Source organism: Rhipicephalus microplus, chromosome X, assembly GCF_043290135.1.
Source record: "Rhipicephalus microplus isolate Deutch F79 chromosome X, USDA_Rmic, whole genome shotgun sequence".
Lineage (NCBI taxonomy): Eukaryota > Metazoa > Arthropoda > Arachnida > Ixodida > Ixodidae > Rhipicephalus > Rhipicephalus microplus.
The window spans coordinates 430,702,255-430,723,348 of NC_134710.1; the positions used below are offsets into that span (position 1 = coordinate 430,702,255).

At 48.1% G+C, this 21,094-nt stretch overlaps 1 protein-coding gene across 2 annotated transcripts; it reads left to right on the forward strand.

Moving 5' to 3' along the window:
• Window positions 1-17,511: 17,511 nt before the first annotated feature.
• Window positions 17,512-20,707, forward strand: LOC142776561 (uncharacterized). 2 transcript variants are annotated; one of them, XR_012887635.1, is made up of 4 exons: window positions 17,512-17,841; window positions 17,970-18,216; window positions 19,993-20,314; window positions 20,386-20,707. XR_012887635.1 is itself a non-coding variant. In XM_075880436.1 (3 exons), exons 1-3 carry the CDS (start codon window positions 17,703-17,705, stop codon window positions 20,168-20,170), a joined length of 564 nt encoding a protein of 187 aa, XP_075736551.1. In that variant the 5' UTR covers window positions 17,512-17,702; the 3' UTR covers window positions 20,171-20,707. The 2 variants fall into 2 exon arrangements, 1 of the variants encoding a protein (XP_075736551.1); XM_075880436.1 differs by having other exon boundaries at window positions 19,993-20,707.
• The last annotated feature ends 387 nt before the right edge of the window (window positions 20,708-21,094 follow it).

Consider the following 21,094-nt stretch of genomic DNA (forward strand, 5'->3'; position numbering starts at 1 on the left):
ATCGATGATGGGCCTTAACTCGGGGTCCGCTCGTTGCTTACTGAGGAGGTACCTCCTCAGAAATCTCAGTGGGGTGGACGTCTGCCCCACTGAGAGTCCCCAGGAAGGCACTGTCGTCTTCTACAGCTGTATGGTCGGATTCCAGAGGTGTTCGTGATAGCGTGTCGGCGTCTTCATGCTTTCTACCCGACTTGTATACGATGGTGACATTGAACTCCCGAAGTCGCAGACTCCATCGTGCTAATCGCCCAGAGGGGTCTTGGAGCTTAGCATGCCAACATAAAGTGTGGTGATCAGTCACAACTTTAAATGGGCGCCCATAGCGATAAGGCCTGAACTTTGTAATCGCCCGTATTACCACGAAACATTTCTTCTTTGACGTTGAATAGTCTGCTTCGGCACGCGATAGAGTGCGGCTCGCATAGGCAATCACATGTTCGGTCTCATCTTGTGTTTGCACCAGGATAGCTTCGAGACCAATGTTGCTTGCGTCAGTGCGCACCTCTGTGTCAGCGTCCTCATCGAAATGACCAAGTACAGGAAGGGGAGACAATCGATGCTGCAGTTCTGCAAAGGCAGTCACTTGTTCGTCAGTCCACAGAAATGGGGTGTCGTCAAGCGTAAGTCTGATGAGAGGCTCCCTCCGCAATTTTAGAGAAGTTTTCAATAAAGCGGCGATAGTATGCGCAGAGCCCTAGAAATCGTCGAATACTTTTTTTGTCTGTCATAGCTGGAAAAGCGGCCACAGCGGCAGTCTTCTCGGGATCGGGCCGAACGCCTGCAGCGCTCACAACGTGACCCAGGAACTTCAGTTCTTAGTAGCCGAAATGGCAATTCTCAGGCTTGGAGGTAAGGTCAGCGGATCGTACAGCTTCAAGAACACTCCGAAGGCGACGAAGGTGCTCGTCAAACGTTTTTGAAAAGACAACGACATCATCTAGATAGACGAGGCAACTTTTCCAGTTGAGGTCAGCGAGAACGGTATCCATCATTCGTTGGAGTGTGGCCGGAGTGGAACAGAGGCCGTATGGGAGCACTCGGAATTCATACAGACCATCAGGAGTAACAAAAGCCGTTTTTTTCGCAGTCACGTACATCGACTTCAGTTTGCCAATAATCACTTTTGAGGTCGATTGAGGAAAAGTATTTTGCTCGCCTAAGCCTGTCAAGAGAATCGTCCACTCGAGGCAACGGGTACACGTCTTTCTTTGTGACGTTATTCAGCTTTCTATAATGGACACAAAAGCGAAGTGTACCGTCCTTCTTCTTTACAAGGACCACTGGCGATGACCGTGGGCGGCTTGATGACTGTGTTGAGACGTTTATTGGCGGGCATTTGTCGACGATGCTTGACAGCGACAGTCAATGCGGGTACCGACTCTCTGCACGAGCTGCTCTTCTTCTTGCTAAAAAGGGCAACCCACTAGAAGGCGCTGGAGAGGACGACCCACTGTTCGAAGGCTTCACCACAACTACCCCGGGTACGAAGAGGGAGCCGCCTGGCGACCTAGCAGCTGGTTACTATGAGCGGGTCGTGGTAGGCTTTGAGGCGCTCCACGTTGACAATGTCGCGCCCTCGACGGCGCATGTCCGAAGATGGTTCGATGGGTTCCATCAAGTAATTTACAGGGGAAGTGCGTTCGATGACACGGTAGGGGCCTTCGTATTTGGGAAATAGTTTTGAAGATAGGCCAGTTGAAGTGGTATAGGGATCGAGAGCCAGACGAGCGCTCCAGGGAGGAACATGGGCGCAGTAGTGCTGGTGTCAGCGCGAATGCCTTTTTGCCGCTCTTGATCATGCGCTGTAAAGGTCCTTGCAAGCTCTCGACACTCTTCAGCAAGCTTGGCTGTAGCAGAAATAGGCGCCCACTCTGATGGATCTGGCTTGTACGGAAGTATAGTGTCGATGGTGTGCGACGGGTGCCTTCCATATAATAAAAAGAAAGGTGAAAAGCCAGTAGTGCTCTGAGGGGCGGTGTTATATGCGTAGGTGACGAAGGGTAGAATGGAATCCCAATTTGTGTGATCGGCGGCGACGTACTTGGAGAGCATGTCGCCGAGCGTACGGTTGAAGCGTTCAGTGAGGTCATTCGTCTGCGGGTGGTAAGCAGCAGTTTTGCGGTGAACAACGTTGCACTCTTTGAGAATGGCTTCGACGACTTCAGACAGGAAGACGCGGCCTCGATCACTGAGCAGTTCCTGAGGTGGACCGTGTCGCAGCATGAATCGTTGGAGCAGGAAGGAGGCCACATCGCTTGCTGTAGCCGCGGGGAGAGCGGCAGTTTCGGCGTATCGCGTGAGGTGGTCCACAGCAACAATGGCCCAGCGGTTACCGGCCGACGTTAGTGGAAGTGGCCCATACAAATCGATGCCAACGCGCCCAAACGGCCTGGCAGGGCAAGGTAGAGGTTGCAGACCTACCGGCGACAGGTGCGTTGAAGTTTTGCGGCGCTGACATTCTATGCAGGAGCGAACGAATTTCTGCACATAGCGGTACATTCCGCGCCAAAAGTACCGTTGGCGAATGCGCTGGTAAGTCTTCGATACGCCGGAGTGCGCACATTGCGGATCAGTATGAAAGAATTCGCATATGTCAGAGCGCAGACTGCGGGGTATGACTAGTAGCCACTGGCGGCCGTCACCGCTGTAATCGCGTCGGTGGAGAAGGTCGTCGCGAACGGCGAAATGGTGGGCTTGACGACCCAACGCGCGAGTGGATGGAGTGGATGGATCAGTCAGCAAGTCTATCAGTGAGGCAATCCATTGATCCTTGCGCTGTTCAGTAGCAACGGCATGAATGCTAATGGAAGAAACGGCAAGGTGAGACGCTGAGTCGTGGGCATTGTCGTCAGGCAAGGGAGCTCTAGAGCGCGACAGGGCGTCGGCGTCAGCATGTTGCCTTCCGTTGCGGTACAGCACGCGGATGTCATAGTCTTGCAGGCGAAGTGCCCACCGGGCGAGACGGCCTGAGGGATCTTTCAATGATGACAACCAGCATAGTGCGTGATGGTCGGTGACTATATCAAATGGGCGACCATATAAATAAGGTCGGAACTTGGTAAGGGCCCAGACGATTGCCAGACATTCTTTCTCAGTGACGGTGTAATTAGTCTCGGCTTTTGTAAGCGTACGACTTGCATGCGCCACGACATATTCCGGGAACCCTGGTTTGCGCTGCGCAAGGACAGCGCCGAGACCGACACCACTGGAATCCGTGTGTACCTCTGTAGGGGCAGTAGGGTCGTAGTGGCGGAGTATGGGAGGCGAGGTCAGTAAACGACGGAGCGTTGTGAATGCGTCGTCACACTGTGATGACCACGAATGGAGAGGCCCGTTACTACCAAGGAGCTTTGTCAGCGGCGATACGATAGACGCGAAGTTTCGGATGAAGCGCCGAAAGTAGGAACACAGTCCTATGAAACTGCGCAGTTCCTTGACGGATGTCGGCTTGGGGAACTCGGTCACGGCCCGAAGCTTGGCTGGATCGGGGAGAATTCCGTCCTTGGACACGACGTAGCCGAGTATTGTCAACTGCCGAGCTGCAAATCGGCACTTCTTCAGGTTGAGTTGCAGACTGGCGTCACTCAGACGCGTTAAAACATGCCGCAGGCGTTGAAGGTGCGTTGAGAAGTCCGGAGCGAAAACGACGACGTCATCGAGGTAGCACAGGCACGTGTGTCATTTCAGGTCACGCAGGACGGTATCCATCATGCGCTCAAAGGTGGCAGGCGCATTGCACAGCCCAAACGGCATGACGTCAAATTCGTACAAGCCGTCGGGAGTGACGAAAGCGGTCTTCGGTCGAGCGTCCTCAGCCATAAGTACTTGCCAGTACCCTGAGCGCAAATCTAGAGATGAAAAGAATTCGGCTCCTTGCAGGCTGTCAATCGCGTCATCCACACGCGGTAGTGGGTACACGTCCTTACAAGTGATCTTGTTGAGACGTCGGTAGTCCACACAGAACCGCACAGAACCGTCCTTCTTCGCGACGAGAACGACAGGAGACGCCCAGGGGCTGTTAGAGGGTCGAATAACATCGCGGCGTAGCATGTCGTCCACTTGCTCGTTGATTACACGGCGTTATGTGGGAGATACGCGATATGGACGTTGCCGTAGTGGTGGTTGTGCGCCTGTGTCAATGCGATGCGTAACAGTGGATGTGCGGCCGGGAGAAGGTTGAGAGACGTCGAAAGAAGAGCGGAATTCTTCCAACAGGGCCAGAAGCTGGGAGCGCTGGACTGGCGTAAGGTTGTCGGCAATGAAAGGACCAAATACATCAGCGGATGATGAAACAGATGTAGAAACAGCACTAAGCGTATTGGAACTTCGGCAGTGCGTGTCATCAGGTTCATCCATGACTTGTGCGTCTTCGATGGGTTCCACGCTGCCGAGACATTCCCCTCGCACCAACGTAACACTGTACGGGGATGAGTTCAGAACAAAAGTAGTGGTGCTGCCGCGAGTTACTTGCACGGTCGCGAAAGGAACCAGCAAACCTTTCCTGGTGAAAACACGATGAGATGGTGAGAGGAGTGCAGCGGTGTCTGAAAGACTTGCACAGTAGACCGACACCACCGTGGACGAGTTTGCAGGCACTTGCGTGTCGTCCCTGACGAGTAACTTGCTTGCAGTAGATGGACTGTCGGCCGGCGTCAAAGAAGAGAATGGTGTCAGCTCTATTTGTGCTGGTGCGCAATGAATGACGGCGTCGTGACGGGAGAGAAAATCCCATCCTAGGATGACGTCGTGAGAGCATGAAGTAATTATGATGAATTCGACGGCATACATCACGTCCTGAATCATGAGGCGGGCTGTACACATCGCTGTAGGGTGAATGCTTTGGGCGCTGGCTGTACGGAGGGAAAGCCCGGAAAGTGGCGTGGTCACTTTGCGCAGTAATCGGCTAAGCTTTGCGTCCATCACGGATACGGCGGCTCCAGTATCTACAAGGGCAGATGCACGAACACCATCCACAAGCACGTCTATCCCGTTCGATGGTCTTTCCTGAGGGCTTCCGCAGTTCGACAGCGTCGCAGCCCTTGCCTCGTGGACTGCGACGACTAGTTTTCCTGGTCACCCTCTAGTGGACGTGGCCGCATCGGCGACAGTGAGCGACGTCGCGGAGAATGTGAGCGGCGGGTAGATGGAGCGGGGCGGGACGACGGTGACGTAGGTGGCGGTTGGTCATAAAAGCGGCTCGATTGGCTGGGAAAATTGGAGGCGACCTGCGGTCGCTGCACACGATTGCAGCAGCGTGCTACGTGGCCGACGCAACCACAAGCAAAGCAGATGGGGCGATTGTCCGCAGTGCGCCATCGGTTCGCGGGTCCCATCCATGTCGAAGAACGCGATGGGCGAGCCAGCTGCTGATATAACTGCATAGTGGGCGGTACACGGGGCACGTGGATGACGTCGGTATATGTAGGCGGCACAGTTTCTCCGAAGGGCTGGGGTCTGGCGATGGTTTCGGTGTAACCAAGAGGGCCAGTCACAGGAATCGGTGGGGGTGGCCTGGCGACAACTTGGGCGTAACTGAGTGGTGTAGACACTGGAGGCGGCTGGTGATATTCTGGAACGACCTCCGCGATTTCCTGCTGAATGGCTCGGCGGAGGGGAGGCAGAAGTGTGCTTGACGACTGTTCAGTACGTTGCGGGGAAGCAAAGGCCAGTAAAGAGACCTGGCGGGCAACTTCCTCACGCACGAATGACTTGATTTGAGCAAGCAAGGCGGTGTGGTCAGGAAGTGTTGACAAGGCCGAGAGATCAGCGTCACGTGAGGGTGGTCGACGGGTCATCGAGCGCTGCCGTCGCAGCTCCTCGTAACTTTGGCAAAGTGTAATGATCTCTGCCACAGTGCGAGGGTTCTTGGCCAGGAGCATGGTGAAGGCATCGTCGGCGATGCCTTTTAGAACATGGGTAATTCTGTCGGCCTCTGACATGCTCGCGTCCACTTTCTTGCACAAGTCAAGGATGTCCTCTATATAGCTTGTGAAGGACTCACCGGTCTGCTGTGCTCGTTCACGTAACCGCTGTTCGGCTTGGAGCTTACGAACGGCAGGGCGGCCGAACACGTCGACGACGGCGGTTTTAAAAGCGGACCAAGTGGGGAAATCGGATGCGTGGTTGTTGTACCAAACGCCGGCTACACCCGCGAGGTAGAAAACCAGGTTGCCGAGTTTACCTGCCTCGTCCCAATGATTGGGGACGCTGACGCGTTCGTACATAGCAAGCCAGTCCTCGACGTCGGTGCCATCCGCGCCGGTGAAGACAGGAGGGTCGCGGATGCGGGGAACACCGGAACATGGCGTCGGCGCAGGAGGAAGCGTTTGCTGTGCGGCGTCTTGGTGCATGGTAGAAGGCACGGTGCGGGATCGAAGCTCCAGAGGCATCAAAAGCTAACCGAAGGTGTTAGAAGGGCACAGCACTCTCCACCAAATTGTTGAGACGTTTATTGGCGGGCACTTGTCGACGATGCTTGACAGCGACAGTCAATGCGGGTACCGACTCTCTGCACGAGCTGCTCTTCTTCTTGCTAAAAAGGGCAACCCACTAGAAGGCGCTGGAGAGGACGACCCACTGTTCGAAGGCTTCACCACAGCTGTATTACACCATCTTGAAGCATTTCCTTCACTTGCTTTTGAATCGCGCGTTGTTCGGTTGGTGAAACGCGGTAAGGCTGTTACCGTATAGGGTGCGCGTCGCCGTAGGTGATAATACGGTGTTTGGTAATCGATGTCTGACGGATTCTCTATGAGCACGCAAAACAGGCGTGCAATTCTATCAACAGGTCATTAAGCATTTGTTTTCGTCAGAAAGCGTTGGATTTATGTCGACGCCCCAGAGAGGTGCTTCGGCATTATCGGTTGCTTCGGAAGCAAAACACTCAGTTACATTGGTTACTGGGTAGGCATAGGCGATGACAGTACCAGAGAAAAAGGTGTCGGCGCTCGTAGCTGAAGTTCGTAACAAGTACCTCACAGTGACCAGCCTGGATGTCTACTAGGCTTCGTGCTGCGCAGACACCTCGGGAAAAGAGTAGGGATCGATTGCTCTCCACCACCATTTCATCGTGTGCTGATTTGTTACACGCCACATAACACTTATGCGTGGTGGTATCGTCATAGTATCGTCAATTACACACATACTCGATTGTGACTGGGAATATGCTCTGGTGTGGCGCTTTTTGTTGAGAACGTGACGAGGCGTTGTCGAATATCGATGATAGCACCATGCTCCCTCAGGAAGTCCATGCCAATGATCAGGTCTCGAGAACACTGACGGAGAACGCTCAAGCTAACAACGAAGGTAGAACCACGAATCTGTATTTGTGCTGTGCAAACGCCGAGTGGCATGACGATGTGCCCGCCAGCAGTACTGAGGTTCCAAGGCATCGTCACTTTCTTCAGGAGAGCGGCTGTTTTTCACTTATTATAGAAAAATCCGCACCCCTGTCGACTAAAGCACTGACTTTGCGACCGTCGAGCAGCACTGGAATGTTTAACGAAATCTTTGCGGAACCAGCTGATGTCGTCGTCGTCGGGGAATCGTCAGTTTGCGGAAGCGTCGGTAGGAGGCCTTGAGCTTGTCCAGCATGAGCGGCCTCGCCCTCGAAGGTCGCTGTGGTTAGTTTTCCCGGCGTGGACTGGGTGACCGACCCTGCGCCACGATCGAATAGGTACGGCGATTAGGAGAAAATCGCCGCGGTGACGGGGAGCGTGACTGGCGCAAAGATGACGAAGTTCCGCGCTGCTGAGCCAGCGATTTCCCTGAATATAGCGGAGGCCATAGAAAAGGCTCTAGAAAAAGCCATGGAACGACTGACTTCTAACCTTTGCGATTCTCTATCTCAAATTTTGGCTAACCAGATGACTCGCATATTTGGTACAGCGGGAGAGTCAGGCCTAGAATCCCAACATGTTGAGAGTTCACGACCAATAGCTGACGGTGAATCTGAAACTGCGCCATCGTATTATCAGCCCGCAGGAGCCTCTGCAATAGGCGTCCACAGCCAAAATGAGGAATTTGAAACCGCACCATCGTATTCTCCGTCTACAGCACCCTCTGCAGTAGATATACAGAGTGTAAGTGAAGACAAAGCTGCATATACAATAGATTCCGATGACATGGATTTGGACCCTAGGTCCCTGAAGAGATCTAGATCCCCTATGTCAAGGAAAACTAACTCACCGAAACAAACAAAGAACAAAAAGTATCTGAAAGAAAAGGAGAGCCTTTCAAAGAGGGATTTCTTGAAAGAAAGCATTCTAGAGAAAGCTATAGCGGAAGCAGCTCTTTCGAAACCATAGGGTCGCTTAAGATTCTCCATTGGAATTGCCGATCAATCCATTCTGCATCTACGGATTTGGTATACTTGACTTCTAAATTCGCTCCTGATATTATAGCATTACAAGAGACATGGCTATCTGTACATAATTTGTTCCTTTAAATAACTTCAGATCTTTTCGATTAGACCGTCCGTCGAGAGGTGGGGGTCTAGCTCTCTTTATTAGTAATAAAATTAGTATGAAAGTCAAATTCTCATACAAACATATGTCGCCAGAATGCGAAATTTTGGCAGTAGACATTACACTGCCCAACTGCACTCCTTTCACTTTAGTTAATATGTATTTTCCGGATGGAGTTCAAGACACACGAAGTTTGGATCTAGCTACAAAATCGTGGTGCAAAGACAAAGTTTTAGTTGGAGACTTTAATTCCCACCACACGAGTTGGGGTTTCAGAACTGATCTTAGTGGGAAACGCTTGTGGGAGTGGACAATGGCCAATGACCTGACGTGCCTCAACGTCAGAACCCCCACATTTCTTCGTAATCACTCCAGGTCGGCCTTAGATTTAAGTTTTGTTAGTTCAGCCATGAGTACTTCTTCTTGGAAAGCGCTGGACTGTGGCACCAACAGTGACCACTTACCGATAAGTTTTGAAATTTCTTGTCCGATAATCCCATCTTGTTCAAATGTAAGAGTATTTGTAAATTACACTAAATTTAGGAATGACCTGAAGTCAGCACTGGCTTTTCACTCGGAAGAGAGCGATGATAAAAAAGCACTGAAAATAAACGCAGTCATTAAACGATCCTACAAAAGAGCCGAATTTACTGTTGAATCCACAAAAAGAGTATATAGCCGTTGGTGGAATGAAGAATGTACAAGAGAGCACCGACGACGTCAGGCAGCTTGGAAGCAGCTCTTACATAATCAATCCCCACAAAACTGGGCTGATTATAAATTCATTGCTGCGGGCTTTAAAAGAACGGTAGCTCATGCTAAACAAGATTATGACAGAAGACATTATGAATACTTGTCGAAGCCTAAACATATGAAAGCACTGTTCCGATATATGAGAGCTCGGAAAATCTTGCCATCACCAGTTAATGTAGCTTGTGATAATCTGTCGGCACAAGAAATGACCACTACCTTAGAGGCAATCGGTAAAGGTCTGGAAAGCAGATTCACTTCAGTAGTGCCAAACAACTGGCACAAGTCTACGACAAAGTCTGACTTTGAAGAAGTGACACAGACTGAAGTATCCAACGTGATTAAACATTTACCCTGTGCATCTCCTGGCCCAGATGGAATCACAGTACCCATGATTAAAATTCTGTTCAATTTATCGCCTCGAGACGTCGCCAATGTTATTAACTACTCCTTAAAAACCTCATGGGTGCCGCAGGATTGGAGGATAGCAAAGGTTATTCCTATACTAAAAAATCCGGGTGGAGGATTAACAGTCGATAATATCAGACCAATCTCTCTAACATCTAACATGGTCAAACTAGTAGAGAGGGTCCTACATAGCCGAGTAAGTATCTGGATGGCAGAAAATTTAGTAATAAAACCGAACCAAATCGGCTTTCGTAGTGATTTCTCAATTTGGTGTGCCCATGCTGATTTAGAGAGCCGAATACAGCTCGCGCGTAAAAGAAGGCAACACGCTGCTTTAGTAACGCTTGACATAGCCAAGGCGTATGACAGTGTGGAGCACTTCATATTGTTAAATACGCTAGAGAGATTGAACTTCCCACAATATTTTATTGAGTGGGTGGCAGAATTCTTAAAATCAAGAGAATTCTACTGCGTCAAGGATGGATGTTCCTCATCTAGATTTAAACAAACGCGCGGAGTTCCCCAAGGAGCAGTCTTATCTCCAATATTATTTAATGCTTTAATGAGCACAATTCCAACAAATCAAGAAGTTACTGTCTACATTTATGCTGATGACATCGCACTCTTTGCTGCTGACTGTGGTATTTACTCATTACAACTTAAATTACAAAGATATATTAACATGTTAGAAATTTGGTTGCAGTCGATTTCGTTATCGTTGAATGTCAACAAAAGCGCGCTCATGGCGTTTCCGCTTGCAGAACCAATTTCAATTTCAATTCTATATAAACAGGAACCCATCCAGCAAGTGGACTCTATAAAATATTTGGGAATCATTTATAATGACAAACTTAACTGGAGTCCACACATAGAGTATATAACTACCAAAGCACAGCGGGCTTCAGGCTTACTACACAAGCTAAGTAACCGGAAATATGGATTACGGAGGCATACCTTGATAACGTTGTACAAGATGTACATGCGCCCCATCATGGAATTCGGCTGCATATTATTCTCGGGTGGCCCTGCTTATAAAACAAAACCTTTAGTTGTCTTGGAGCGAGAAGCACTGCGAATGTGTCTGGGACTCCCTAGATTTGTGGCTATCAACGTACTGTACCAGGAAGCGCGCCTGCCTACACTACTTTGTCGATTTCGAATTTTGACCGTACAAGCATTTTAAAAATTTTATAGCTTACCGGCAAGAAGATCTCAATATGCTTTTATCGCAAACCCAGACGCCTTCTTTCTTGCTCATTGGCCACGGTTTCACACACCTCAGATAATGTTTGTACAAAAAAATCTACAAAGTATAAATGTGAACATTAGAAATGTAATTGAGACTAATGACTCGAATTGTCATGTTATTATTGAGTATGATGATATATTCCCGCAAAATGCCAAATTACAATCCCTCAAATTTTTAAATAACATATTATTAGATTACTTGGAGCATGCAAAAACTAAAAATATAATAGCCACAGATGCTTCCGTAAATAATCAAAAGGCAGGTGTAGGCATTGCCTCTGATTTGCTTGACTGGTCCTTTTCAGTGAGACTGCCTGATTTTACTCCAGTTTTTGAAGCGGAGCTCTTGGCGATTATTTTAGCTCTTCGAAAACTTCCATCAAATCAAAACAATGCAGTAATAATGACGGATTCTCTTTCAGTTTGTGCAGCTCTGACAGCTTCAGAGAACTCTCGAATTTTAAGCACATTCAAAACATTAGTACCGCCGCAGTTGAGACTCCTGAGATTACTATGGATTCCGGGTCACTGTGGATTAAGATTAAATGAATTGGCCGATTCCTTAGCACGAGCAGCACTTGATGGGCCAGTTTTGTCCATACTGCCAGATGTAGAATATATCACGGCTATAAGATATCGAAAATCAGCAATCTCCACTGATACGATAGAAAAAGTAATTACATGGACAGACTATAACCACCTCATGTTTCCATGGCAACCTCACTGGAGCCAGTCCAGAAAGATCGAAGTCTTAATCACTAAATTTCGATGTCGTGTCCCCCCCCTAAACCTGTATCTACACAGAGCTGGTCAGACAACATCACCCCTCTGCGCATTCTGCGGAGAAATGGAATCACTAGATCATTATTTTTTGTATTGTCGCCGCTACAAGAAACTTAGAAAAAGGTTACTAGTTATGCCATTTCGGAAAATAGGCCTTACATTGATGGCGGAAACCGCGCTAAGCTTTGGCGCCTCAGCTTTGGGACATTGCCACAGGGATGCTTTCAATGCCGTTTGCGATTATATTCAGGCAACCAAGCGTATACCTTTGTGATCCTCAATCAAAAAAAAATTATTTATTACTCCCAAGGGCAGAGTGAAGTAAACGCAGCTAAGTGGTAAACATAACACCTCAAATCTCAAAATTGCTCAACTTGATTTTTTTTTTGTTTGCTCTTTTTATGTTGTTTTTATTTTTACATTAGTCTTATTATAATACCAATTCATTACACATAGCTAAAATGATCACAGAAAAACTGCACTACACTTTCTTGGCCAATCCCCCTGAGTGGGTATGAGCCAACCTCCCAGGAAAACAAAACAAAACAAAACAAAACTGAGCCACATGCTCTTCGATTTCAGGGGGCCGCTGACCGAACCTGGGTGGCGGTGAGTTCGTCGAAAATCCGCGTAGTCCAAGTTGTCGGTAAGAACACTGTCGGTACACATGACCAGCTTCGCCACAGTGCAAGCAGAGATATTGATCTGGCGCACACCAGACGTCTGATTTCCGCGAGATCAGGTGAGGTGCGCTGTAACATGGCGCCGCTTGGAACGTCTGCAGCATGGCTGGGGCCATGGTGGGATGCGGAATTGCAGATGTAACAGGTTGCCACAAAGCTTGAGCATACGACATGCGGGGGGAAGTCACCGGGTGATTGATAATCCCGCATGCAAGGCGGTTCTCTTAAGGCATGCTGGACTTCATCTCGGACAACGCTGGACAACGAGGAGGTAGTGGGCTGCGAGGGCACTGACAGCTTCTGGAGTTCTTCGCGGATGACTGAACGTATGAGCTCTCGGAAGAAATCCATTTGGCCACCGAAAGCTCTCAAGTAGTGCGTAGTTGAAGCGTTGACGTGCCGTTCGTATGACGGGGCCCGGTGCCTAAGAGTGCTTTCAATGGCGACAGCTTCTGTGAGAAATTCTGACACAGTTTTAGTTGGACTGCACACAAGCCCACCGAAAAGCTGCTCTTTCACCCCGCGCTTGAGGTACCGTACCTTCTTTTTTTTCTGGCATGCTGGGGTCAGCTCGGCGGAAAAGACGCGTCATTTCCTCGACATACATCGCAACCCCTTCATTCGGCAGTTGTATGGGGGCTGCAGATCGCGCTCAGCTCTCTCCCGACGGTCAGGGCTGGCATATGTCCCAAGAAGTCGGCGCTTGAAGTCTTCCCATGATGTAAGAATACCTGCCCGGTTCTCATACCAGACACGTGCGCCGTCCAAAAGACTGAAATAGACGTGCCGCAGTTTGTCTGCGTCGTCTCACTGGTTGTGCACGGCAACGAACTCGTAATGAACAAGCCAATCTTCCACATCCTCAAGTGCAGTGTCATGAAAGGGATTTGGCGTTCGCGGTGTGAGTAAGGTGCAATGAAGCGGCATTGTGCCATTCGTACCGATTGGGTTGGTGTCGGTAGGGCTGGTCGGAGCTGCCATGTTGTTTGCGAGCAGTCCAAACTCAGGGGATTGTCCTCGGATTCTTCTGTTGGCGCGGTGCACAGGAGTGACCACCGGTACGACTCTTGAGTTCTTGCTATATCGAGGGGTACGGTGCACGGATTACCCAGCACCTCCACCAGTTTGTCACGCACCAAGAGCCGTAGAGACAAGACAGGAACAGCGGGGCAGAAAGACACGAGCGTGTATCTTCAAACGAAGTGCTAACACACACTTCTCCTTCGTTCTCCTTGCCCTTTTCGGCTTGCTTGGGCTTGCCGGCTCACCACTCCAGGTGGCAATATTTATCAACTTCCATTGGCGTTGTGTGTTCTCATGGCAAGCGCAACCTTCAGAGCCTAGAAACGAGGTAGCTCGATGTTTGATATAACACTACTCACTCATTTTGGTAACTTCGTCTATCGGCGTTTTGGTTTCGGTTTCATCGGCAAGATAGAACGGATTTCAAAGGTGTCTCATCTTCTTTCAGACACAATTGCTCATTTTCGTGACTACATTCTATAGAAGCTACGTCAAGGAGGTAGAAACTAACATGTTTTTGCAGATGCGCTCGGAAAGCAGGAAAAATCGAAAGTGAACTGCCAGGCTGCTGTCTGGTTGTCTGCCCCGTTTGGTCGAAGCAGCATTCTTCGAAGTGAATGAACAGAGGTGGTCATACTCCGATAGCCCTCCAACTGTTTCTTCGAATGTCACGTTTCCAGGCAGAACGCAGCGCACTGTCTTTGATAATCACGGCGTAAAATTGTTCTCTACGTTTGCGAATTCCTCGATAAACATGCACCAAGTTCAATATTCACTCGCCAAAAGAAATATGCATGCGCGGCTTCAGTCTTGCCTTGTAAGACAACACCAGAAAACTTGGAATTCAAAGGGCATTGAGACGTCCTACTCGTTAGAATGTTTGATACGTGCAGCCACAGACCGCAAGTCCTCAGTACATAAACTTAAAACTCAGAGACGACGTCGTGTCAGCGAGCATTTAAAGCTTCAAGTTACCTTCCATACATCTATACGCATGTATAACATGCATGCGCACCTTTGATATTGTTTCTAATTTAACAACATACGCGAAAAAACAGGCGATCGTCAGCGAACGAAGTGAGAATACGTACACGTAAAGAGTGATCCCATGCGTCTTCTTGATGCGATTTGTGCAGCCATAAGTGACGTACGAATTCATCATGGCCTTGTAAAATCTTTAACTGCTTTACGAAAGCATGTCACAGTCTCCAAAGGCCACTGCGAGGGCGGAGCTACGAAGCGCACTTTGTCTTCTGCTTCCGAGTCTTTACTTTTCCTATATGGCGGCTACTGTAATGGCGGCGAACGGCGTCACTTTTCGGGGCGCGTCTCCACTGGTGGTGGTGGTAGTGGTTAGAAGATACGAAAAGGCACCTAATTTCTAAAAGTGAATTTCTAAATTTCTAAAAAGTGAAGGACTAGGTGGTGCCTGCTCTCGCTATCTTAGTTGTTTTTACCAGCATTACTGTGACTGTAAATATTGTAAATATACCTGTTTTCTGTCATCTACTAGTAACAATATCATTTATGAAACACCCGCTGGGGCACATACATATTTTAGGAGAAGGTTTTTGGGCTATGATTCTATTTCGGGCCTTACAAGGTTTTACAGCGAATCACTGAAGTACCTTATGAGGTTCTCCCAGAAGGCACCTCAAGAAACTGCTATCAGCTTCCAGAAATTGTAGTCGCGCGCGTTTCTAGACTTTAACTGTACTTTTCTTGCTCCGACTAGTCTAATTAGCAACATTACAGTGTATTGAAAACTTAGCATGGTTTCTTTTATTTCACCCTCTTCATTTTGTTGTTTGCTGTTTATTCTTATTTGATACCTTGCTTGATAGCGGCCGATTGAGCTATTTTGTGTTATGACATGCCGTCCCATTGTATAGTGCACTCATCTTATTTCTTTCATTCCAATGTGCTGCATCGAGACTGCCACCGTGGCCGGGATTTCAGTGAAATAACCTGCAGGTCGCCACTAGATGTGGTGGGTTGGTCCTCAATGCTGTCGGCCCACATCACTCAATGTATAAAACGGTACCAGAACACCACTTGTCACCAACAAGTTCCCTGCAATGTACATTAACCCGGAAAACTACCTGCAATGCTTTAACCCGGCAAACTACCTGTGCTGTCAGCAATAGTATGCCCTTCTGTGAACACCACATCATCCAGTGCACCATTATATGATGGCCAACTACTGAGCCCACATTTTTAGTACCGATGTGCCACTTGCATTTTCAATTTTAGCTCAAAACAACAGAGCCCTACTCTAGTCTTAAGATGGCTGAGCCTAAGTGCAGTATAGTGCTTTCTGGTCATCAGAAAGTCAAATTGATATTGCCAGTGCATGCACCATGCTTCATCTGTGTACTTTACACATATTGGCATGACAGCATCGTGTCGACAGTGTCCATTTAATATACGTGCCTGCCATGCCGCTTCTACTAAAATTCTAACAAAGACTTTGTGCTTTTTGAATCAATACTTCTTTGCAGACTAGTTGGTTTCATACTTGAAAACTCGGCTTGCAGTGCAAGCTGAAGGAAAAACGAGAAGGGGGACAGGAAAAAGTACGCTCTTTCCTGTCTCCCTTCTTATTTATCCTTCAGCTTGCACTGCAAGCAGAGTTCATTTTGCTTTTCAAAGTTATTACCATAACTGTTCATAAGTGAACTCACCAATGTATGCATTCACGTACGTCTATGCTTGACGCATAAAGTGTTATCTTTGTTGTGCCAATCTCCTGTAAATATCCTAAGTGTTCTCTCATGGGACAGTTTTCATGTTAATAAATTATTATCTCATGTATTGCATAGTTATTTTTGCATGGGTATAGTGGTTACAACAGTTGGCAGCTGTGGTTTTAGTAAGCTTCGCCCTAATACATTCTTTTATTGAAGAAGCCTCTCAAAGGAGACATCCTGCAGAGTAGAGCCGCATGGAATGCATTCGACAGTTTCATAGAGAAGGGTGGCAGATTATTTTCAGATCACATAATACACATGGGGCGAAAAAAAAAGCGACAACCACAAACGGGCGAGGATAACTGCGAGTCTAACTTGCCTTCACCTGAACACGGGGCCGTATTGCAGTGAAGCCATAAAAAAAAAGAAAAACATCCGCGAAGAGCTTTTCAATAAGTCCAATTCTCTTGACTTAAATTAGTTCGACTAAAGACAATGTCTTGAGGCTGCATGCTTTCCTTTTGCTTCGACAGTGTGGTAGTGACGCACGACAAAAATTGCGCGCAGGCTTTCAAGGATTTTACGATCGCACGCATGTATCATCACTACATTTCTGTCCTTGCTGCCCGAGCACAGTTCGTAGCCTTATTTAAAACGACAGTATCGGAAACGCGCTTTCAATAACATCATGCTGAGAATCAACAAAAACTCACCAAGTGGAGTGCAGTAATCTCCGGTGTGGGCGTTTTTCGCAGCAGGCCTAGGTGTATCAGGCCTTGTCAGTCGACTCGGCTTCAATGCATGCTGAACGGCGCGGCTTTGCGACTCGGCAGTGAAAGGTGGGGCACACGCTTTCTTCGTGAATATCCAACTCGGCGTAGGGCGTTCGTTCAGTGGGAGGTGGGCGCACACGCTTCTTTCGCGAGTATTCTACTTGGCGCAGGGCTTCCTTTCGAGCACTTGAACAACAGGTGTAGTTGGCGACTCGGCTTCATTGCGTCTTGAATGGCGCGGCTTTTCGGAAGTGAGAGGTGGGGGAACACGCTTTCTTCACGAGTATCTAACTCAGCGCAGCGCGTTTGGTCAGACGAGTTGCACAAGATTACTTCGCGAGCATCCGATTGCCCCCGCTATGACGATAGTTATAGCGCGAGAACAAAACGATGACACAGAGACAAGAAGGACACGAAAGACATCTGTCCTTCTTGTCTCTGTGTCGTCGTTTTGTTCTCGCGCTATAACTATCGTCATTCCATACCAATTAGCCCAAGCTGCCACACTTCTATGCCCCCGCTAGCTGCAGCAGCAGCCTCCGGCGCCGCCATGCGAAAGTGCAAGAAGCGACAGCGCGATGACACAGTTAGGCCGGCGGAAATGCATAGCCTCCAAGAGCGCTAGGCCGTGGTGCATTGGGGGGGGGGGGGGGGGGGGGGCTCTATCCGCTCGTTTTTGTATGGTCTCTTCGTTTTGGCTGCACCGGCTGAACCAGTTCAAAGGGTGCAGCACCTTCGTCCTCGTTTTGCCGGAGCAGCGCGCGCCCTCTGTCGCACCCTCTGCACTGGCTCCCTCGTTTTGTCTAGGTGTAAGCCTAGTTCCTGACGAGTTCTGTACCGGCGTGCACGCACTCCAAAGCAGGTGCAGAGTAGTGCAGCATGGCGGGCGTCCCCCCAAGGCCAGAGCAGACGACGTTGCAAATAGTTGTTCAGGGCGTTCAAAAGGAAGTTAAGGCACTTCACAATCCCGACGGGTCATTTATGACGGACGCCAACGGTTACGTCTATGAGGCATCAGGTAAGTCAGGCTGCATGCATTGCCAAAAAACGTGGTTAGCGGCCAGGAGTCGTAGTCGGTCAGCAAACAGCCTCGTAGCATTGCTTATGCTATGTCGGTATTTTTAATCTTGGTTTTCGCCCTTGCAGACGGCAAGCGCGTTACGTTGCGGTTCATGGCAGGGAATCGTGAAAATGACCCCCCTCCGGCACAACCGCCGACGCCTTCTCCTGCCTGCGACGGCGACGTTGACAGCGATGGGGCTTTAGCCGCATTTCCAGCAGCAGCCGCGTCGGCTGAAGATGTGGAAGAGCTTTGGAGCGCCCGAAAAACAAGGTTCTTCATCGCCAAATACTCGGAAATGAAGGACTTGGTGGGAAAAACCAGGGCACTTCGGTATGTCATCCTATGTCCAAAATTATTTGCAGCTTTTTATTATTCCGTTTCACTCTAGGCAAGCACCAACAAGATAAGGGCGCATGAAGTTCACAATGGCGATGGTTATTGTTGCCTACATTTTACTGCCAGCAATTTACATTTTACTGCCCCCCCCCACTGAAAAAAAATTTTGGCTATGCGCCTGACTGTGACATATACGTTTACATATACACACAAACAGTATGTATAGTCACGCACATATATACACAACGAAGGCATTCGTAATGTTTCATTAAGTCAAGTGATCTTCAAAAACAGCGACGGTGCTTTTGTGTTGGGCATTGCACAACCGCTGTCTTGCCGAAAAGGTGCAGCACCTCCAAGCTCAAGCCATGTTGCAAGTGTAGTGCTGCCTTGAGAATTTGCACTAGAGGGAATTGCATGTTGTTATTCTGAGGCACATCTCTAGCAAGTCTCGCCCTGCAGTCCTTGTGTCTTCACTGTCTGTCCGCATTTCTCTCGCACTGCCACTTTTCAAGATGGTGCAGCTCATTGTTAAAAGAGATATGCTTCTTGACACGTGCTACCCTATCTTTGAACCTAGACTGCGCCGTCGTGTCAGCAAACAAGGTTGCGCAGCTGCATGTTTTACAATGCAAAGACAGGTTAGAATATGGCTGTCTCCTTAGTGAAGCTTTATGATCCAAAAGAGTGATTTACACAATGTTCAACTTCTCCAACATAATGCTTCCCGCACAAAAAGAACGTTCGCAGTTATCAGAAGTGTGTGAATAGTGAATTTCGGAACCTAATCAAGTAAGAGTCAAATAGTAATGGCACCAAATAGAATACAAATAGTAATTGAATACTGTTTGAATAGTAAGTAGACCATTTTCAAAACAGCCTTAGAACAGAACATTTTATTTGAAACAAATAGTCACAAACTTTCGACAAAGGCCATTACAGTCAGTTTGAATCTACTCAAAATACCACAATTACGAAAACTAAGGTAATCTCGTATGCAGCAGGAACTAGAATATTCGTAACATTTTGTAATTGTAGGTTCAACTACGGCATTGACTAGCGTTATCAACGTGAGACTTTGTCACCTCACTTTAAATAAAATTGGGACACAAAAACAAAACAATTTACAACCAAACATTGCAGATACAACTAAATATGTAACGGAGCAGATCAACCCGTCATCACAACATGGCCTGCGCACTAAAAGCGGATAACAATGGGCGTTGAAATTTACATCTGCAAGAACAATTTACGCAAACGCAAAACTTGTATCTGTTGCTAGTCGTGAAGCTGCAAGCACTCGTAGTTCCCACCTTTGGTTATTACAAGACGAAGACAGGAGCTGATAAATGCGATACAGCTAAAGTGCAGTAAAAATTGAGCAAGAATGGAGCTTTCAGAAGCGCATTCATTCGACAATCAATATAGTGTAGGTAGTCTTGCAAAAGCTTGGGCTGCGTACAGGTCACATTAGGGATTGAAAGAATGACTTGTAGCTGTTTCGTTGTTTTGGGGTTCTCCCGCCAGTGCCGATTATTAAAAGAATATTTGTTACTTAGAATATGTGCAATTCGATTCGACTTAGGAACCGAATACAGTGCTGTTTGATTCATTATCCAAAATTTTCGAATAATCGAACATCCCTAGCAATTATCCCTGAAAGCTACACATATGAAGTACTAAGGAAAGGTTCATGTGCTACTGCAAGACTTGGGTCACGTTACGTCGCTTCCTTCTTTCCTACTAACTGTGCTTTGCTTTTTTGTTTAGCACAAGAAGGCTTCTGTGGAAGAAGTTGGCTGAGGCCATCAATACGGAGTTCTTGTGCAACGTGACTGCCACACAAGTGGAAAACAAATGGAAGTCGCTGGACAGAGCATATAAAAAGTCAAAAAAAGACAACAATTCTTCAGGTCACCACCGTGTGAACTGTGAATATGAAGAGTAAGTTACGATTGTGTCTTCATATCTTCAGTGATTCTCATAGTGTCTATTACAGAGAGCTGGCAGAAGTCTTGGAAAAAGAACATAGTGTAAATCCAAGGCTGCTCTTGGAGCCTGGAAAAACAATCCTGCCTAGTGCAAGTCCAGAGTAAGTAAAAATTACTTAATTTGTGCTGTAGCCTGGAAATGACATGGCACCTGTACAATTACTTTCAACAGCACCAGCATCACTGAAGCACCTCAAGATGCAGCAGTCCCAGTCGAGTGCAACACAGCATCCAAAGTTCGGAGCAGCACAACGCCAAAAAGGAAGCGCCAGAGTAGGTCCCAAGTCACGCCGCTCTTGGAGGCATTAGAAAAAATGCAAGCTTCGAGAGCTAAGCAAGAGGAGGCAGCAGTGAAACAACTGGAGGAAAGAAAAAAATGGGAAGAGGCAAAGGCAAAGCGGCATGATGAGCGCATGCAGCGATTCGATCGGTTGATCGACGTACTCTCAAATAAGGACGGGTTATAATATGGGCAATAAACTTTTATAACACTAGCAGTGTCTACTCCATCTAATTTGTTAAAAAAAAACATTGCTTCTAGACGCGGCACCCCACTTCGCAAAACATTTGCACACTGAATAAATCGCGAAGCAAAGATGAACTTCTAGCACTGTTCCTTTGCAATGAACTCTCGCAGAGACTGACTGTAGCCTGGCAGACTGCAATCAAAATCTCCTTCACTTTCATCATTGCCCACATCTTCTTCTTGGGGAAGCGTTGCAAGTTCCTCAAGGAAGTCCCTTTCATCGTTGCACATGTTGTGTAGCACACACGCAGCCATAACTATATAGCAGCACTGTTGCACACTTTTTGCATCAACAAGGTAGAGCCTCCTAAAACGCTGTTTAAGCAGGCCGAAGGTGTTCTCAATAAGCACTCGT